Consider the following 21,230-nt stretch of genomic DNA (forward strand, 5'->3'; position numbering starts at 1 on the left):
GGCCGGGCGGGCGGGAGGCGGAGCGCGCCGGGCCCCGCGCCCCGGCCAACGGCCGCCCCCGCCCGCGGCCCCGCCCGGCCGCCGCGCCGCCCCCCGGCCCTCCCCGCGCGGCCCGCCCCCCGCCCCTCCCCCGCCGCCGCCGCTGCCGCCGCCGCCGCCGCCGGCAGCGCCGCCTGAACTGAGGCGAACTCCACCGCCAAGTGAGTGAGGAGGAGGAGGAGGAGGAGAAGGAGGAGGAGGAAGAGGAGGAGCGGCGGAGTCAGTGCGCGGCGGCAGCGGCCGAGGCGGCAGCGGCGGGGAGCAGCCCAGAGAGCCCGAGCCGGCGGCCGAGGCGGCGGGCGCGGAGCGGGCGACCAGCGGCGAGCGCGGCCGGCGGCCCCAGCGGCGGCTCCCCTGCCCGCGCCCGCACCCCGGGCCCGCGGCCACCCGCCTTCCGCCCCCCGCCCCGCCCGCCGGCCCTCGCGAGCGGACGGGCCGCGCCGGGGCCCGGACCACGTTGGGAGCGGCGACCGGGCAAAGTGCCTGCGGGGGCCGGGGGGCGCGCTGCTCGGGGTTCCTGCGCCCCGCCCGGGGCTCTCGGCGCTCTCGGCGCCCCCGGCGCGGCCCGCGGGCTCCGGGGCTCGGCCCCCGGCCCTGCCCCTGCTCCCGGCGGCGGGCGCGGCGAGCTGCGGGCGTGGAATATGGTCGGGGAAATGGAAACCAAGGAGAAGCCGAAGCCCACCCCCGATTACCTGATGCAGCTGATGAACGACAAGAAGCTCATGAGCAGCCTGCCCAACTTCTGCGGGATCTTCAACCACCTCGAGCGGCTGCTGGACGAAGGTAGGCGCCCTCCCGGGGCCCTCGGCCCCTGCCCCGCCGCGGCTCGGGCCGGCCCCTGCCCCGGGCGCCCGACGCTCCCAGCCCCGGGGCCGGGGGCGGGTGGAAGGTCGCGGGCTCGGGAGGAGACGGGGTGCGGGGGACGGCAGGCCCGGGGCCCGAGCGCACAAAAGGGGCGCAGGACGTGGGGGCCGGGGCGGGCGCGGGGACCCCCGGCCTGGCGCGGGGGGGTCCGGCCGGCTCGGGAGCCCGGGCCCCGCAACCCGGACCCGGGGGCGTCTGGCCGGCCTCGGGGATCCCCGGGGCTGGGCCGCCGGCGCCCGAGTTGGGTGCGGGCGGGCGCCGGGGCGAGGTCTCCTTGCCCCCGGAGTTTGAACCCCCAGGTCTTAGCAGAGGCAGGAAGCGGGGCGCCCCGGGCCGGGCGGCCCTTGGCCGGGCCTCCGCGCCGCCCGCAGCCCCCGGGGACGCGCCGCCGGAAGGGCGCAGCGGCTCCCGCCGCCCGCCGAGCTGGCCCCGGGCGCCCAGGCCCCTTCTCCCGCGGAGCACTTGGCCCGCGCGCGCGATCGCGCGGGCGCCTTGACTTTGGGCCCCCCGGGGCTGGTCCACGGCGCAGCTGGACGCCCGCTCGGGGGTGGGTCATTGGAGGAAATTCCGTCGGAGACCCGAGGGGCCGCCGGGTCGAGCGCCCAGTGGCGGCCGAGAGCACTTTTTTTGGGCCGCGCTCTTTGGGGAAGCGAAAGCTGCCCGGGCGCTGGACTTCACTTTTTGGGGCGAGCCGGGCTGGCCAGGGCTGGGGGCCGCGGCCCGGCGCGGGGCGGGAGCCCGGCAGGACGCGGGCGGCTCCGAAACCGTGGGGTTTCTGTCGCCAGTCCTTGGAAAGTGACCCGGAGCGTCCCTTCCCAGGAGCCGTGGGCTCTTTCTCCTCAGCTTGAGAGAGAAGGAATTGGGCCCCCACAAAAGTGGACTTGGGAAATCGAGTGGCAGGGAGTTTCTGATGTTCTCTTTAGAGGCACCACCAGAAGCTTGTTGAAAGAAAGCTGGGAAGGTTATGGAGCCTAACAATGGATTCTGTATCTACAAGTATTTCGAGATTTTAAAAATAGAGCTGGGGAAAAGGAGTCCGAAGCTCCGAGAGTTGGAATGTCAGGAAAGAACAAAAGACCGGAAAAGTCTCCGTGATAAAAGATGGGAAGAATCCCAGAAGCTTTTGTCGCGAAAGTCACTCAACTAGAATCCATTTTAAAAGTACAAAACAGCTAGCTCCTACTGCTTCCTCAGTCTTTTTCTTAGATATGTGGATACGCATCATTAATCCGTATTGGCGCGGGCATTTCCCGCTGCTGAAACAGCTAGTCTGCTCATTTTAAATTGCTCCAGAGAAAACGTCAGCTGTCCCTTTAAGGGGTTTTGCTTTTCCTATTTGTGTTGGCTTTTGAAAGATTGTGGAGGCAGAAAACTTTCTGGAATGTCAAAAAAAAAAAAAAAAAAAAAATCGCAGGAACACTTAAATTGAGTATTTCCAAATGTGAGCACTAAGGGGCGCCAGTTAATTTTTTTTTTTGAAGCGTGAGGACTGTTTGAAACAAAATGTGTAATATGGTCAATACTCTGGCCTATTAAAATCTAGTTGAAACTCAAGTCATAATAGATCATTTCTTCTATTATTGTGTATTCACGTATGTGTTTACAGGCACTGCAAACATTTTTTTCTAATTATTTGACACAATATTTTAATAATAGTAAGCAGTTATTTCTTCCTTGACTTTATTTTGCTGAATTTCAGATTTTAGAGTATTAGTACCAATTTCTGTTGAGTATTTTTTTAAGGGCAGTTGTTTAGAAGTAATCTTTTATGAGCATTGACAATGAAAACAGGCAGTACCAATATTTAGGATTAAACTTAAAGTTGGGTTCTTTAAATTAAAATGCTGAATTAATCAAATGACAGGATTAGTTTTTAAAATGCACAGAAATATTTTCACATATGTGTACCATTTTAAAAGCTAAATAATTTGAGTTTCTTTAATTAGTTTAAAAAGGCTTCTCATTTGGGCTTTTTTGTTGATCTAAAATCTCCAGATAATTTGGAATTGGTTCCTGGTTAAAAAGTTTCTAGTTTGGCTTGAATAACTTAATCTTCTAAATTTAGAAATTCCAATTATGTCATCATCTCATCTATTAACATGTTTGTTTCTGTGTGGTTTGGAATTAGTAACCATATGATTTTTAAGTGATGATCACTGGTTTATGATGAAATAACACGCATTTTCCCTTTATGTGGTTAGTTTACTCCTCTTACTCTTTCTTGAATTCTATCTGTTTTCAACTCTCCAGTGTAAAAGATTGCTTCTGTATGGTAGAAAGGATGTTTAAAATGGACATCATAATGACTAGGAAGTTTGACTTATTTATCAGACCAGTGCAAGCATGCAGGAAAAGGGGCTATTCCTTAGTGTGGAATAAACTGCTTCCTGTAATTGTTAACTAAATTATAAACTTAATTTGACTTAAAAGAAAAGTATTAGTTTCTGGAGTGCCTCGTTTTTTTTCTTGTTAGATGACTTATTGAAATATATGGCATGTTGTACCCCTTTGTGGCCTGTCATAGTCCAAAGCAAATTAATCATGACTTCTTTGTGGTTAGGAATTACATTTTCCTCTGTACATAGCTCTTGGCTGAAAAATTCCTTTTCAATTTAGATATAGCTGGAAGGTTTACTTTAGGGATAAGTTTGATGAAGGTGAAGGTAAGGTGTTTACTTAAGGTGTGTGTATTTTCTAATCAGAAATTTTGAATGGGTCTATTTGACAGTTTCATTTTGAAATATTTTTCAAACAAAAAAAAAATGTCAATCTGAGAATATTTAGCTAGTTATAGATTTGGGAATCAAGTGTGCTCGATTTTCCTAGTTGATTAATACTTGAATTCAGTAGGATGAGCATTTTATAATGCCCTGTTAACCTTTAGCCTATATCTTGGCTGTGGATTATCTTTGTTTGGACAGTCAGTCCTTGTCAGTCCTTGATCCCAAGCATCTTTTGAACTTAGTTGTTTTTCAAGTGGTGAATACATTCCCGGTTGGATCATTTATATAAAGGAAGTAACTTCAGTTGGTAATTCCAGTATAGGAATAAAACAGATAAAAATCTAGGTCTTAAACTGCTTTCTTAAGAGAGCACTTTTCAACTGAACCACGAGAACACATGCATTGGAAATAGCAGTTACTACAAAAAGTTTTTTTAAGTATGACTTTTCTTTGTCATGAAAAAACACAACAGTCCTTGGATACAACTTATGTTTTTGTGAAATATGCAATTTAGAATTAAGCCGTTGGAAAATAAAATCAATTTGATTAAAAAATCCCAAATAGGGAAGAAGGAGAGCTAAATATTTTAAAATAAAATTTTGAGTTTTTGTATTTTAGGCAAAGAGGAGGTTAAAGGTGCTAATATGCAAATTAAAAATGTATAGTGTGGTTTATGAAGGATAACCTTAATCTTTTTATTGTGACTATCTGAAAAATTAGTACGTGGCTCAGAAAATGAGCAAGCATTTTAGATTAGTTTCTGCATTACTAATTGTAAAAGGCATTTTCATTTACTGAGTCTTATTTTTGGTAATAAGTTTTCTTACTGATCTGATGTTCTCTGCTTCACCCTCCATTATGAATGTGGGCAAAAATAAAAAGCATGAGTTTCTAAACATTTTCTATGTAAAAGTTCATTTCCACTTTTTAAATATTCAATTTTCGAATGTATCATACCCTCAGTAAAAAAAAAAAGGTTTTTGGAAAAATTTGCTCTCCAAAAGTTTTGGTTTTAAAATTATGTGACTGTTGGTAATGAGTGAACTCTTGCTATACAGGTTTCTAACAATTTTAGATTATCTTTTTATCTCAAGAAGCAATTGTTGACAGTAATGAATATTTGTGATAAATATTTTGCCTGAGTCTATGTAATCTGTTTTTTAGAACGCAGATTTTGCTTTTGTATAGACTCCCTTTAAAATGGTAGTAATAAGAAGGAAGCCAGTATTTGCAAAGGGTTTTCTTTCTAGTTTACTTTTTTCTCCTCACCCAGGAGGTGTCACCAGCTCTATGAGGTAATAATGGAAGTGATAATTTGTATGGTAGATATCATAGGTCATTTATTCAACATTCATTTGTACTTTTGAAGCTTAACTCAGGAAGAATATATATTCAGAATGCACATACATACCACAAGAGAGAATGTGATTCCTTTTTCTTTATCCAGTTTACATGTTTGGTAATAAAAGCTGTACTTGAAAGGAAGTAACAGAATTGAGTTAATAGAAATAGGTCTCTACTAATCACATTTCCTAGTATATTTGGTACAAATATCTCTTCTTACATGGCTTTGAGAATATATTAAAACAAGCTAACTTTTAAAATGCTTTGTGCACGTTATATTTTTGTTATTATTTCAAAAGTCACTGTACTGAAGCTGACTGAAACACATCAGTTTTCCATAAGAACAAATGACGGTTTATTTTTGAAGGGAAATAGAGATCTGTGACAAAAGAAGTAAAGTGTAATAAACTAGGCTTTGATTTTGCCTTTACCTGAAGCATTGTTCAGATCCTTCTTATCTTCTTATTACTCTTTTTCCTTTTCCTTTTTTTTTTTTTTTTTTAGCTTGTTTTTGTTTTCAGGAGGCACAGGGAAACGAACCCAGGACCTTCCATGTGGAGGTGGGTGCTCAACTGCCCTAGCCACATCTACTCCATCTTTTTCCTTTTTTGTTGAGGCCAATATATGTATGTATACATGTAAGGGTTTCTTTTTGTTTTTGTTTTTGTGTTTTGGGTATTTGAAGAATTATACCAATGTGATTAAGGGGATAGCGTTTTACAGCTGACTGGGACTACAGTTTAATTTCCTTGAGAAATTCTGTATAGCTAATGACAATTTGATTTATTTAGGTACAGTTATAAGCAAAACTTTTGCTTTTCTGTGGGAGATGGAAAATCTGTTACATTGTTGAGTATTGTTAACTTGAAAAGACCCATACTTTTAGACACTGGGCAGTTTTCTGTTATTGGTATGTCAGCTGTTTTGAAAATATCCAGGAATCTATTTTAGGATCAAGGAATGGGAGTAGGGAGTGGACCTTTGTCTAGAAGTCATAATTAGCGTTAAATACCAATTTTTTTTTTTACATGTTTGATAGGACTAAATTATTTTCTCCTGACTCCTGCTGTCTTTGACATTGATGGTTCACTGTGAATTGTAAGTGCAAAAAAGTATGTGTATTTTTTTCTTGAAAGTGGCAAATTTTAGAAATCTCTAAGTACTTGCCCTCAAGGAGCTTAGTCTTTACTGCCGTTGGTGTGCATAAGAATTAGAAAGATAAAATTGTTTTCCTTCGGAATATAGTTTGTATCTAGTCCTTATACCAATCTATTAGTAGAGAAAAGCTATCAGTGTTAATATCAGCTCCTGAATGTTTTGGCGTTTATCAAATTATAGCATTAAACTTTTCTCCTAGTTAGTTACCTATAAAGGCAGTATTCAACAGCTGTTTTGGTCTTTGTGCAAAGCATGGAAAGATTCCTTGTCCCTAAGTGCTACTTCGGTATGTTCAGGATAAACAAGGACTAATTTCAGTGGTTTTAGTTTAAAAGAAAGTGGAGCATAAGCATATATGGTAGTTACTGTAGTTCAACACAAATAGCCATTTTTAAAACACATGTATGTTTATGCTAATTTGAAAAGTGCTTTTACTTAGCAGACTGATAAAATTTTCAGTTAACTGAAATTTAACCATTTCAATTCTAAAGGACATCTGCTCTGCTTTAGCATTAACAGTGCTTTGAAGTAGATCTGTGATGAATTTTTTAAAAATATGTTGCTTGCAGAATATAAGTGATTCACCCAGAATTCTTATAATTATCAAGCAAATGATTGTTGCATTTTCACCAGTTTCTGAATTTCAGACTAGCAGAAAATAGTCTGAAAATCTAATAATCCTTTTAAGTCTTTCAGTAAACTAAACAAAACTTTATGTTCATATCGTCGTTGCTTTGTATATTGATTCTTACTAATGTCTGTGTTTTATTGAAGTAAATTTTTAGGCTTGATGAACTGAATTAACATTGTAATATTTCTGTTACATTATTTATGATAAAGCAGAATTTGTCAGCTTTGGTTGTTTAGGATTCTTTTCAAAGGTATTTGATTTTAACAGAAAAACTTGGTGCAGTTAAATCTATAAAGTGGTCTCATGTTATGGCCGTGGTATAAGGAAAGAGTGTGCGTAAGTGTGCACTAGTGTAAGTCTGTATGAAAGGAGGTGTGCAGTAGAAGTGAACTGACCCTGAAATCCTTGGGGCTGGGTGTTAGGGATGGTGAAGTTCCAGAACAGGGACCTTTCTTGAAGTAGTGAAGTAGTATTTGGATGGCCCCAGGATTGAAATGATTGTATGTAAACTGAAAAGATACTAGGTCTTAAGTAACACCTCACAGTCTTGGTGGGGAACATCATTGTAAAGACTGGGATGATCAGCTGGTGAGTTGCAAATTATTGAGGAACTCTTGGCTTTAAGCTAATTTGGTAGTTCTTAAAATGTATAGGAAAAACTAAAAGAATGTAGGTATAATATATTTGTTACATCTTAAGGACAGGACTGAGGAGAGGTGATGTAGCTCAGGGGTTGAGCACCTGCTTCCCACGGATGAGGTCCTGGATTCGATCTCTGGTACTGCCTGAAAAAAAAAAAGTAGAACTGGGAAAGTGCACATTAAAAAAAAAAACCAGGCAGTTTTCTTTTGAAACTTTTTTTCATTAACTCATATGTCAGTACTTACAGGGGTCTCAATTATCGTAAAATAAGAAAACTGCTGTTACCTCAAATTGTGATTATGAAAAAGAAAAAGGGGAAAAAGTGGGTTTTTTGTGTGTGCTGATTTTATGGTATGTTGGGCTCGAGCAAATGCTGGTCAGACTTTTGGAGCTAGAATATTAATTTTTTTTTTCTAGTGGTAGTTTTTAATAATTAAGAGTTAAAAGTGAGAAAGTAAGGGTGTTTATAGAGATTTCAACTCATTCACTTACACGTTTTAGTAACCAAATGATAGAGGCTTAGCTATCTAAATATTGTGGTACAAATAAATCTCGCATTATTAATTTAGCATTGTTAGTATCTTAATAACTCCTTAGGAAGAAACTCACCAGTTCTGATGGGAAAATTTAATATAGAGTTATAATATTGCTGAATGATTCAAGCAGGAACATACACACTCATCAGATTTAGGGTAATACAGGGCTACTAGCCTAATAATTTATCCCCCATGCTACTCTGAAAAGTGACAGCCAGGAGGTGATGATAAATTGAATGGATCCAGCCTGTCCCATTCCTAATGCCAGCACCTTGAGGAGTGACTGCTTGTTTCAAGTGTGTACAAACTAAGTATAAACCACAGTTCTTTGCTTGCTGTGTTATAGTAATTGTGCCCCTCTGATACAGTTGTTGTTACATGTGGGTACATAAAATTTTTTAGAAAAAAATAAAATTTCCGAACCAAGGATAACATTATTTTGAAATTAATTTTATTTAATTCCCTACTATTGCTGTTACTACCATTGTTGCAGTGATACTCCCACTGTTAGAAGACGCATTTGAGTGTTGGCTCTGTCGGTATATGTCTGTGTGTGCGCAGGTATGAGCCAGCATAAAGATGAAAATGAATTTGTGTTTCTGTGCATATGTTAATGAGATCATGTGGTGCAGTGGTATAGAGTTCATGACAGTAGGCCTAGAATGGAACTGTGATGCTGCAGCTAACTAATTTTGTGATCATGGGCAAAACATCTGTACCTCAGCTGCTTCATCTGTAAATTGGAATTATCAGCTGCCTGCCAGCATCACATACTCTGAGGCTGAACAATGTCATATGACAAAGAGCTCCTCAGGCTGTAAAGTAGCATCTAATTTTTGAAAACATTTTTCATTTTTTTATGAGGAAGACGGACAATCAGACAAGCAAGAAGCTTGGAGAGAATGAGAGAATAAAGGAAAAAGGGAGAAAGGGAATTTATTCTTATGGTTGGTCAGCTAGTAATTATGTATATCAGAATCATTACTAGCACTCTGATAGTTTAGGAAAAGAGGTCACTCTGAGCTGAAGTAATCTAGATCTGGGGTTCTTAACCATTTTTGTTCTATGGACCCCTTTTGCCAGTTAGGTGAAAACCATGGACCCCTTCCTAAGTCCACACTATACTATGTATAATTTAATAAATTTATCACACCTGCACCAACATGTCACCACAAGAATAATGTTTTTTGTTTTTTAATTTAGACAGTAATGTTTTTTAAAGGAAAAGTAGAACCTGAGTTGATGTTAACTAACAGTCTGTAGGATTTAATTAGCTGAATGGGACGGTGGAGCTTGTTCCAGGAGAAGGAAAAGTACAGTAGTGTCAGAATGGTAGTTATGGGAGATTGTAAGACTTTAGAAAATGATATATATATTAAGTTAGGTGGAATGGCAGATGCATATAGAGGAGTGATGGGAATGAAGAAAAAATGAGATTAGAACCAGATCGTACTAGGCCTTGAATGCCATTTTAATCTGAAGATCATAGGGAACCATGGAAGGTTTTGATTGTTTAAGGGTATCATAATGAGCTGTTTGGGGATAAACTAACAAAAGTGTATGGAATATATGGATTTAGGGAAGTAGAAATTGTATGCAGTACCCATTATGAAACCAAAATAGTATTAGAAAAAATACCTTATTTATATTTCTATTATGGTTTTCTTTTTTTTTTTTTTTTTTGTATTTTTTTCTTCACTGATCTGTTATACCTGTATTTGTTACCAAGTGTAACAAAGACTTTCTGAGAACTTTCTTACACTCACCATCTATTTTATTTTTATTTTATTGTATTTATTGCGTGTTAATTTTTAAGTAAATTTGAGTATTTTGACATTTCATCCCTAAATATTTATCTTTTTTAACTTAACGTTTTCCTACAAACCTGAATTGATATCACACTGAACTGGAATAATCCTAGACATAATATAATAGCCATTCCATTTTCAAATTTCTCCAATTGTATCTAACATAGTCTTAACAGATGGATTGTCTAAACTAGTATCTGATTTAGTTCCAATCATTGAATCTGGTTGTTAGGATTTTAAGTCTTTTTAAATCTAGTTTTTATGACATTGATCTAACCTCCTCGGGCTTGTTCCTTTATCCCCTGTGAGTTTAGTACATTGGAAGTTAAGTCTAAAAGATCAACTAGAGTTGGCTAGAGTGCAATATGGCATCATAGGTGATGCTCTGAACTTTATATCGTGAGACAAGATAACCTGGTTCCACACTTAGCAACGCTAGGGTTGTTACCTGAATTAGGAGTGGGATAGACTGATCCCTCCACTGCAAAGTTAGCTATTCTTTCTTGGGATCAAAAGTCAAACAAACACTGTAGCTTTAGATTTCTCCATCAGTATTCCACTTGATGGTTTCAATTTGTTGGTGATCTTTGCCTCAGTCAATATATATTATTAGAACTTGCACTGTGATGATTTTTTAATCCTACCATTCTTTCTGAAATTAATAGCACTTTTTGAGACGTAGCACTTTTTTTTCACCAACAGGGAATATACTGCTATTCTGAAAAAAGTTTCTAATGGGAAAAAAACAAACAAACCAGAGAAACATTTATTCTCATTACCTCTTGGGCTCTCAAAGTGTTGGTTTACTAGCTGTCTCAAATGGTGACTAATGAAGTTTTTCTGTGATGATCATATTATAATGATCATATTATAGGTTTGTGGATTTTCATAGGTATATTTAAGTTAACTATAATTATTACTCCTTTTGGTGTGCACATTGTCACAACTTTGACCATTGATCATCAAATTGGTGCCTGAATCTTATGAAATCCTTGCTTTCTGGGACAGTAAGTTATCTCAACTTCAACTTGATTCATTCTTGCTTCTGTCCCAGAACCAGAATCATCCATTTCTCCAAGGTTCCTTTTAAAGTTGGAATGGTATTAGAGGCCTGAATGTAGGCACCAAATGTGCTTGTTGCTGTTGGGATGAGAGTACTTCATGGCCATTCTGTGGACAGAGTTAGACAATATCTATTTTTAAAAAATCATGAGAATCATAAACACATGTTTGTATTTTCAATTCACTTTCAACATTGCAGTTAATTTTGTAATCATATCTTTTTTTCTGTCAACACCAAACTAACTTGGTTCCTGACAGTGATGTAATTACTTGCTTTATTCTACAATGTAAAGAAAATGCTTTCAAAATAATAATACTCTTACCTTAATATTGCTTATAACAGTAAAACTAATGAATATGTTTAAAAATTTTGATTCACTTTAGTCATGTGACAAATTACAGATATAGGTGGTAGGCTATTATTCTTCAAATTTATTTCAGTTTTCTTCATTATTTGGCCATGTTCTTGGCCCTTTGTTTCTTTTATTGATTGATTGCTTGATTTATATGCCAAATCTTGTTTCTGGCTTTTTGATGCTGTCATTTATTAGCTAAGTTTTCTATTGTTATTATACTGACTGTCTCTCTGAACTTTTACCCTATGTCCAGCAGAAATTAGAGGAAAATATACATATATCTATATGTATAATAAAATCAGGGGTTTTGTGTATGTGTGTTTCTGTGTGTGTTTTATGGAGACAACAGTCCAGAAAGATAGCTAATTTATGAGAAGAAACCTTTGTATCTTCAGCATGAAGGGGAGGGAAAGAGGAGAACATAGCAGACAACTGTTTTAATTTAGTGAATTCTTCTGAATAATATTGGAAAAGGAGAAAATTCCTGGGTAAAAGTTTTAAGCATTAATGATTTTATTTCTATAAGTAGTTGCAAAATCTCTACTGAAAACTTAATGTTTTGAAGAACTTTTGGTGGTAAGAAGCTTATGTTCCAGCAGATGGGGGTATTAGTATACAAAAGACAGCTTTTAGTGATTAAAATGTGTTGAGAAGTAACACTTTTGCCAGAATAGGAAATTAGGGCTTTTCTCCTTTTAAATCCCAGGAGAAGAGTTGCTCAGAAATAGGACTAATGTCAGTTGTTGAATTTAATATTTAAGGTGGTTTCTTAATAAATGGTGACATTTCTTTATAGAACTTAGCTTTTTAAGAGACCATGTATCATGTGTTGACTGTTCAGGATAAGTGGTTTAGGGGATTGGGGGAGTTAAAGCAGTTTTTAAAGTCCAGTTTCTGCCTTTATGTTTGAAGGTTTTTGTTTATTTTGGGTGGGGGTTAAGTCATGTTTATTGAGAGATACCTAATTTGTGCGTTATCTTGTCAGTTATTAAGTATATGCAGTTTGGAGTGTGATGGAAGATTGGATTGGTCATCAGGGTATCTTAAGTTCTGCTGACTTAGTAAGCGGTTTGGCTTTCCGTTAGCGGTTTTGTCATGGCTCATATGTTATATGAAGAAAAAGTTCTTGGAGTTTATAGTTTTATGATAGTGACAATAAAAAATTATCAGCAGTAAAAAGAGTAGTCTTATCTCACTTTATTATTATAGTTTGTCATGTTCCTTGGCAGTAAAATGAGGAATGTCTGACTCAGATGACTAAGTTTCATACTAGTATGATTTTCTTATTGTCTGAATGAAAACATCATATTTTTTTAGCAACAATAATTTTGAAATAAAATTTGAAGTTAGTTGATCTATAAAGTTAACTTGTTAAAAATTTATTTGCACTGGTTAAAGGTTGGTGAAAATCTTTGCTACTTTTCCCCAATTTTCTGTTTATAGTTCTAAAATCTTTAACCAGGTGATTGATTTCTGTTTATATTAAAGTTAGAAAAAATTGTTATGTTTGCTGTTATCTGTTATATGAAGAAAAAGTTCTTTGGGGTTTATGGTTTTATGATTGTGGCAGTAAAAAATTATGAGCAGTAAAAATGCAATCTTACCTTACTTTATTATTATAGCTTGTAATGTTCCTTGTCAGTTTGTTTTGGTTTAGTAAACAATATATATTTTGCTTTAAAAGGTACACATTTTTAAATGTACTTTGCAATTATTGAAGAAACGTTCATAAAAATTCCTTCTTAGATAAGATTTGGAAGTATATGTTTTAGTTCTGCTAACTACTAAATATGTTCAAATTTTAATTTTCTAGTTCAGTTATATTGATCTTTTCCTTAAACTTCTAACTCAGTATTGCAGCTTTTTTTGTCTCAGTTATTTGGAATTGACCTCAGACGTGAGTGAAGAAATCTCCTATGGTACTTTGTAAATGGATTATGAATGGCATTTTACTTTTCTTTTCCCTAGATTGTTTCTGTTTTCTATTATTGAAATGTAAAGAACTAAATAATCCAAACATTTTAAATTCCTTCTTGTCAGTAGCATGGTTTGCCCTCTCCAACTCCTAGGAGAGGCCACTTGAAGGTTCTAAGGGCAGCCTATCATCTTTCAATTTTCATGTGAATTATCATTTTGCAGGGAAAGTTAGAAATATGTCAATTTGTGTGTATATATATATTTTTAAGATTTTTTTCTTAAGTTTTCAGAATGTATGAGAAGCTTGAATTTCTTCCTACCCAGTAATCATTAAAATAAATAATAAAGAAATGTGTTCTTATTATAACAATCTTCATTTTATGGAAAAAATGAAAATGGATCAATTAAAAAATGAAAAGCACCCATAACTCTTTGGTGAATTTCCTTTTAGCTTTAATTATTTTGTTTATTGTAGCTTTATTTATTTTGCATTTACGGGTGTAAAAATTGGGATCCTACTATAATGTTATCCTTGTTTATTTAAAAATAAATCACATAATGAGCATCTTCCCTTGCCATTTTAAAGTTTTAAAATTTAATTTTTATAGTAATATTTCATCTTAAATTATAATTTACTTATTCTCTAGTAAACCTATCATTTTGCTTTCAGGAAGTGTGTATGATAGCAAATTGTTCCAGAGGTTGATTACTCACTATTTAAAAAACATTGAGTTATTAAATATTATAACTGGGACCTGTGGATTCCAAGTTATTTTATTTTTGCAATCAAGTTAATTTTCTTACATTGCACTGTAATAGGAAGTAATTACTACGGTGTGACTTGTACTTGTTCAGTGGTGTTAGAGTTGCCTATTTCACATATTGGTTTTTAATGATTTAACATTTTTAACTGGAACTTTTTTATTCTATCAGCAGATATTTGAGTGCAGACAACGTGTAGCGTCTTATGAGGGATACCTTCCAGTTGTCTGAATAGTAGTTGTGTAGATAATAAGAAAAGAAAGTAATAAAGGTAATATAAACCAAGAGAGGCACCAGTCTGGCGCTAAAGAGGTTTCCTTAGGCTTGGGGTAGTTATGGAATGTTGCAGAAGTGTTAAAATTTCACTTGGCCCTTGAAAGATTGATAGGATTTAGGTGTAGAAAAAGGTGAGGGAGGGGTGTTCTAGACACGCGGAACATATATCCTTGAATGTGTGAACATTCTGAGTAGAGGAAAGCTTCTTAATGCCTGGAGTTTAGATTCTGTTCTTTTGCTAATGGGAGATCCATTTAAGGTTTTCCCTTTATTTTGTATCTTTCTCTTAGGTTTTCTGTCTCCCCCCCCCCCCCCCCCCTTTTTTTTCTTTCAGCTCGCTCCATAATGTCTTTAGTGCAGATTTTCTGGTCTAGTCTGTACAGGCGTTACATTAATATATGATGTATTGATGTGGTAGACTGCATGCTTGCTATGTCTTTTCCTTTGTTTTCACCCTTTTTTAAAATTTAACCTTTTTTTCCCTATGGTTATCTTAGTGCCAACTTTTATTTTAACTTTTTTATTTTACATTTCTATTCTGCTTTACTGGTACACTGTTTATTTCAGTTCTTTGTATATGAAAGGTTAGTGATTGATTTTACTGAATTTAGAATTATATTGGGTATCTGGAGAAAGCGGTACATCTGAATTCGTGAGTGTGAATTCTAGAATTGGTGAATCTAAGGTGTATATTATAGATAAGTTGCTACCATGCTGTGGTTTATATGATATGGCTCTTTGCCAGTGTGTCTCCCTATCATCATTCTTCCCTTCTACTTTTACTCTGCTAGTTTTAAAGACTGAAATTTTAAGTTGGAGGGTAGAGATTGAAGATCTGCTAGTTTAATTAGGAATGAAGAAAGCTTTAAAGGAAGCATTTACAAAGTGTCTTGCATGGATGCTGGTCTCCTGAGATGGTCTGAGAATAGCAGTGTCTGTAGTGGAAGAATTTGGGTACTGTTACCTACTCCTTTTTTTTTTTAAGATTTATTTTCTATTTATTTCTGTCACCTTCCCCCCCCTACCCCCCCAGTTGTCTGCTCTCTGTGTCTTCGGTGTGTGTTCTTCTGTGACCACTTCTGTCCTTACCAGCGGCACCAGGAATCCGTGTTTCTTTTTGTTGCATCATCTTGTTGTGTCAGCTCTCCGTGTGTACGTCACCATTCCTGGGCAGGCTGCACTTTCTTTCACGCTGGGCGGCTCTCCTTACTGGGCGGTTCTCCTTACTGGGCACATTCCTTGCGCCTGGGGCTCCCCTACGCGGGAGACACCCCTACCTGGCAGGGCACTCCTTGCGTGCATCAGCGTTGCGCATGGGCCAGCTCCACACAGGTCAAGGAGGCCCGGGGTTTGAACTGTGGACCTCCCATGTGGTAGGCGGATGCCCTATCCGTTGGGCCAAGTCTGCTTCCCTTCCTACTCCTTTTGTGAAGTCAGCATGGGTTGACCTATTAAATGCCCAGGATCTTCAATAAAGAAACTTAACTTGGTTTAACTGCACTACTTCTGAAATTACTTGGTAATGGAATGCCATAGTTCTTTATTTAAATAACAGTGATTGTAGTTGGGCCAAATGGTTTTTACAGTCTTGTCTAATTCAAATGTGTTATTTTGATGTATAATTCTCTAAATAAAAGAAACCTGTTTTAAAATAGAAATACACAGAAATATACTGATGTTCTAGCATTTACCTGGATTAAATCTAAAAATTTTAAAATTGGGAAATACAGAATTGTAAAGTGAGGATTGTTAAATTTTGAAAAGGAAAAATACCTTTGTTAGATAGCTTAAACATTAAGATGTAACAATGTAGTGGTTTCGTAGTGTCTATTTCAGTAAGTATTTAATTTTTTTCTGGGTATTTAGATTTTTAACCTATGAATGTAAGATATGTGTCTCTTTTTCTCTGTTGCTACAGCAGTTATCATTCAATCATAATCAGATGAAGTTTTGAAGTTTTGATGACCTTTGTAGTCTTAGTAGCCTTTAAAAAAGAAAGTACCAGGGTGGATGGTTGAATAGCATTTCACTTGGAAAGCCCAAAGGATTTTTTTTAAAAAAACAACAACATTGTGTTCCTTCAGAGAAAATCCCTGTAATTCTGAGATTTTAGAGTTAGAATGGGCTTCAGGGAGCATGCTCCTGTCCCTTTACCTTATGTGTTTAAATATACTCCATTTAGAAATAGTGTGAGGGTGTTTTGCAGATTAGAAAATGCTGGTTTTTAGGAAGATAGATCATTTGGCTCTTGTGACAATTTGTAAGTTACATTATTAACAAGTATGAGAGTACCTTTGGGTCAAACCCTCTATGGAGAATTATATCATGACTGATAAATTGATCTAATGTGGCTGCCTTCTAATGTGTGTAGTCTTAATTATTTTAAATTGTATGTCATCACTTGAAATATCTACCCTGAGTATTTTTAACTTTTTCTTTAAGAATAAAATAAAACATCTGATGCATAAAGTGGTAGTATCATTAAATTGATATTAAGCCAAAGACAAAGACTCTCCTAGGTTCTTGATAATCTCCATTGCCATTTTTCTGCAGGCCAAGTCCAGGCCTAGGAACACTTAAATGTATCCGCATAAGAATTTTCAGTGTTTATAATTAGTGCATACGTAGTTAAAAATCTGTTCATTTCTCCCCTATTTTATAGATCTAGGTAATTTGCCTTAGTAAGTCTAAGCTAAGAAGGGAAAGTGAGAATGCTACATGGTATCTTCTGAATACTAGGTTTAGATTTCATCATTGCTAGATTAATCCTTTATAATTTGTAAATTGATGTTCTATGCAGGTTGTAGTTTTATGGTCTAGCATAGGCTTACCTGAATTTTGAATGGTAAAATTAGTTTAAAATTGTCTTTGAAGTGCTTTTAAAAACACTATATAGTTCTCTTATAAATCATAACTCTTCAAAAAAAAAGAAAATATTCAAGAAGAAATAGAGTAGAAGAATGAATGGATTCCGTAAGAGAATGATAGCAATTAGGGAACATGAAAGTAAGATCTTAGAAAATCATAGGTCTGTTTTTAGGTTTTAAGAAAATTTATTTTCATGGTGGTAGGGGACATGAGAGTTTTGGTTTTCATTTTTCATTTTCGTCTGTGGACAGATAGCTCAAATTTTCTTATTCTAATATATTAGCCAAACCTGTCATAGTATATGCTACAATGACATTTTTATTTTGAAACATGGTAACTGCAGATGTGATTCAAACTGTCTAACTGTGAATTCTAAATTTGTGGTTACTTTTTTGGTTGATGTTTTAAGATAAATGGCTTGGAGCCTTAGAAGGGGTAAAGAATGAGACTAATGGTGTAAGTGGTAATAAACAGGAGAATCCTTAAAGTGGAATTCTTATATTTTGTGATTTGAGTCTTCTTTGATTGATAATGTTATTTATTAAACAGCAATTAAATATACTCACAGTATTTCTTGCTTTATGATATATGTACAAACCAGGAAATGTAGCATATGTCTTAAGTTTTTTTGACTGCTGCCTCTAAAGAGAAATATTTTATGTTATGAAATAGAAGATTTACATACATGTATAGTTATATGAGTGAACCTCAGGAAAGTTTCGTTAAATAATATTTGTCCTTACTAATGATGCAGTGTAGTATTCTTTATTGGGGGATCCTTTTTCAGTAAAAAAATCAAAACCTGGTTGTGACTAGTAATATTGATGGTAATGGGTGGTGACCTGTATAGTTTTAGCAAAATTGATGTTTACTCTCCTCCTATAACTTAGTTTTCCACAAACTTTTTTTAATCCAGCTCTTTACTGGGAGCTGGGTACACAAAGGTAGAGGTGAATAAGACTGAGTCTAGTCCTCAAGGAGCCAGACGCACAATTGTGTGGTGGCAGTAGTAGAGTAAAGTGAAAGATGTCTTTTGTACCACAGGGCATGCACAGTTTAAGATGGAAGGGAACACATCATTTTCTAGGAAGAAGATTAAAATTTATTCTGTGTCCATGTATTATATTACCTGATAATTCTTATTACTAGACTTAATGTGAAATTTCCTTATGTGTTTTTTTTTCCTGGTAAATTCTAAAATGAGTAATATCAAGTTAACTTGAAAACAAGAGTGCTGAATTTTTTGACTTGGAGACTGTAAGAGTAAATGTTAATTATGTAGGAAATCTTTAAAAAACCTAAATTTCACTAGTGAGTAATAATTTTTTCCTAAATATGTCATGGAGGGAATCAGACTTGGCCCAGTGGATAGGGCATCCGTCTGCCACATGGGAGGTCCAGGGTTCAAACCCTGGGCCTCCTTCACCCCTGTGGAGCTGGCCCACGCGCAGTGCTGATGGGCGCACAGAGTGCCGTGCCACGCAGGGGTGTCCCCTGCATAGGGGAGCCCCACGTGCAAGGAGTACACCCCATAAGGAGAGCCACCCAGTGCGAAAGAAAGTACAGCCTGCCCAGGAATGGCGCCGCACACAGGGAGAGCTGACACAGCAAGATGACGCAACAAAAAGAAGCACAGATTCCTGTGCCACTGATAAGGATAGACGCGGTCACAGAAGGACACATAGCGAAGAGCACAGACAAGGGGGGGTGGATTTAAAAATATATATATGTCACGGAGACTATAATGCCATTATTTGGGAACTATTTATTTCTTTTAGTACTTTTTTTCCCCTCTGAAGTTTATATTGTGACTTATCAAGAAAGATAATGTCAGGTAGTAGATATGTTTATATAAACATTTTTTTCTAGTTACTGTTGGTTATTGGCCATTTGCCCAGATGTGGAAAGTTAAACCACAGAACAAACTATGAACTTTTAAATAATTGAATAAAAGATGAATTCTTAATTTTCAAACACTTAAAGATGATTTTGACTTTTTATTGAAATTTGCAAATATTTAGTATATTGACTTTTTTACCTTGTGATTTACTTAGTCACTATAATACTGAATATAAAAATCAGAAGTATGGTTGCATTTTATCCAAAAATGCTTAAAGCAAAGCCTGGCATTTCTGTAGAATTTAGTTTCTGTATGTTACACAATTGTTAAAGGTTTTCTTGCAAGTGATAGACTACTACATCAAGTTGAAGACGCTAATGTCTGAGTGGATGTGGTAGTTGCCTTAGAATGATTTTGCTGTTAGCAGTGAAAAATGTTTTCCTTACAGTTCTTGTGCAGCAAGCCATGGAGTAAAGCACATTTTTATAATAAAGGTGATGAATTTAATCGCAAACTGGCAGCCAAATGGAAATTGCAGACCTTGATACTGGGAGAAAATTGCCTATAAAGCAACTCTTGAGAGAACAGGCTTTAAATTTACCCACCCATTTCGACATTGAGGAGAACATAGGAATCACAGGATATTTTGCTTGGCCTGCTTAGTTCAGATGAATGACGCTTTTGAGTGTTCTATTTAAAAGCTAGAGATAGTTGGTTTAAAGTTGTTTAAGCTTTTTACATATAGCCTTTAGCATGTATATTTTTGTATTTTATTAAATATCTAAATTATTCCAGCACTTGATGTGCCTAATAAATTGAAATCCATATTCTATATTGATTTTATTTCTGGGCAGTATGATAAATGTGTGATAAATTATATAATGAGAGTTTGTGTAACTCTGCAAGTATAGAGTTATAAAAGTGTTTGGTTTTAAAGGAAATGGGGAAACTTAATTTTACCTGATTGTGAAAATAAGAATGAAGAAAGTTTTACAAATGATATGTATTTTTGATAACAGTTAAGTTTGTTAAAATAAGGACCACTAGTTGTATATTTGTCAATAAAAGTAGTTCCATTTAAATTACTTTAAGTGATAGATATTTCAAAGATGGGTTGTATTACATCCATTGGACAAAAGATCTTAGCATGTCAGGTTGAAGACAGATTTGAATGTTTAGCCATCTCTGAAATATGCATGGAGAGCAAAGCTTAAAATATATCACCTGCTCTATTCCCTTATCTGTGGTATTAATGCTTGGTCATTTGGTTTATTTGGCTGAAGTAAGCTGTGGCGGGTTTAGAATTCAGAGGTACAGCCTAAAGGTTAATATTTAAGTAAGACTTTTGTAAAGGAAATAAAGTAGAATTATATTCTTTTTTTTTTTTTTTGATAAATCAGTTTTTTTTAATATTGTACAAATTTTTTAGCAAATTTTTTTATTGTGAATTATATTCTAATGCTCCTGATCTAGGATATCAATATTGTTGGAAAGCTGTATTTTTACTTTTAGGAAAAAACCTAAAATCTTGTGTAGATTGGTATATAAGATGAAGCTAGAGTAAGGTATTTGGTGTGTGTGTATGACACACACAGAATATAAAATTTTTGTTACTTTGCCGTATCAGGCTGTAACTTTAGAGTACTGATTATTAAAGTATGTAGTTGGCTGAGTATTATTAGTTGTTTATATACTGATACTAAATTCATTTCCCTCAGATTCTGGTAGTAGTTTATTTTTAAAAAGGTATTTCTTTGTTTTATACTTAGATCCACATCCAAAGCACAAAAATGATCGTGATTAAACGTGGCCGCAGTGTAGTTCAAGATTTTTTATGCCGGAGTCTAAAAAACCTGAAGCATCTGCGAGTCTATTTTTAGTCACATCACTGAATTAATTCAAAATTATAAAATTGTCCTGGTGGTGGTGATGTAAGGGGGATGATCACAGTAATATTGCAATTTCAAGTTAACAGTGTAAGATGTGATGCTTTACAGTTATTTTTGTTTAGATAACTTTTAACCTGTTGAGTTGTAGTTACACAAAGATGCATTACAAGCTAGCATGCCCCCTCCCTGCCATCTTATTTGTTGGAAGTTAAAATAATTTTAAACTCCAGAAAAATAAAGTAAAACAAGTCAGATACGAACCAAAAAGTTCTGCCCCTCCCAGCCCTTTTAAATGGGGAAATTAGGGGACAAAGTGTTTTGTGGGAAAAAATGCTGTAGAGACCATTTGAAGATAACTTCTAATACACTGAATGTATTGCATGGTTTGTATTTGAGTCATTTGTAAGGTTTTCTGGATTACATGATTATTTGAGGAGGAGGAGGTTACTTAAAATGAGTTGAAAAGTCAAGCTATATCTTCGTTATTTTCTACCTTCTCTGCTGCTTAAGGTGAA

At 37.4% G+C, this 21,230-nt stretch overlaps 1 protein-coding gene across 10 annotated transcripts in view; it reads left to right on the forward strand.

Moving 5' to 3' along the window:
• The first annotated feature begins 264 nt into the window (after positions 1-264).
• Positions 265-21,230, forward strand: part of QKI (QKI, KH domain containing RNA binding) — a 149,914-nt gene continuing 128,948 nt past the window's right edge. For 4 of the 10 annotated variants that reach the window (XR_011647710.1, XM_058289768.2, XM_058289776.2 and 1 more), the window contains exon 1: positions 265-822. Coding sequence is in view for 9 of the 10 variants with exons in the window: in XM_058289768.2 (XP_058145751.1) it covers positions 681-822 (142 nt within the window). In the remaining variant the exon portion in view is untranslated. The remainder of the gene's footprint in view (positions 823-21,230) is intronic. The other 6 variants (XM_058289769.2, XM_058289770.2, XM_058289771.2 and 3 more) reach the window with 3 other exon arrangements.

The sequence above is a fragment of the Dasypus novemcinctus genome, chromosome 28 (assembly GCF_030445035.2).
Source record: "Dasypus novemcinctus isolate mDasNov1 chromosome 28, mDasNov1.1.hap2, whole genome shotgun sequence".
Classification (NCBI taxonomy): Eukaryota; Metazoa; Chordata; class Mammalia; order Cingulata; family Dasypodidae; genus Dasypus; species Dasypus novemcinctus.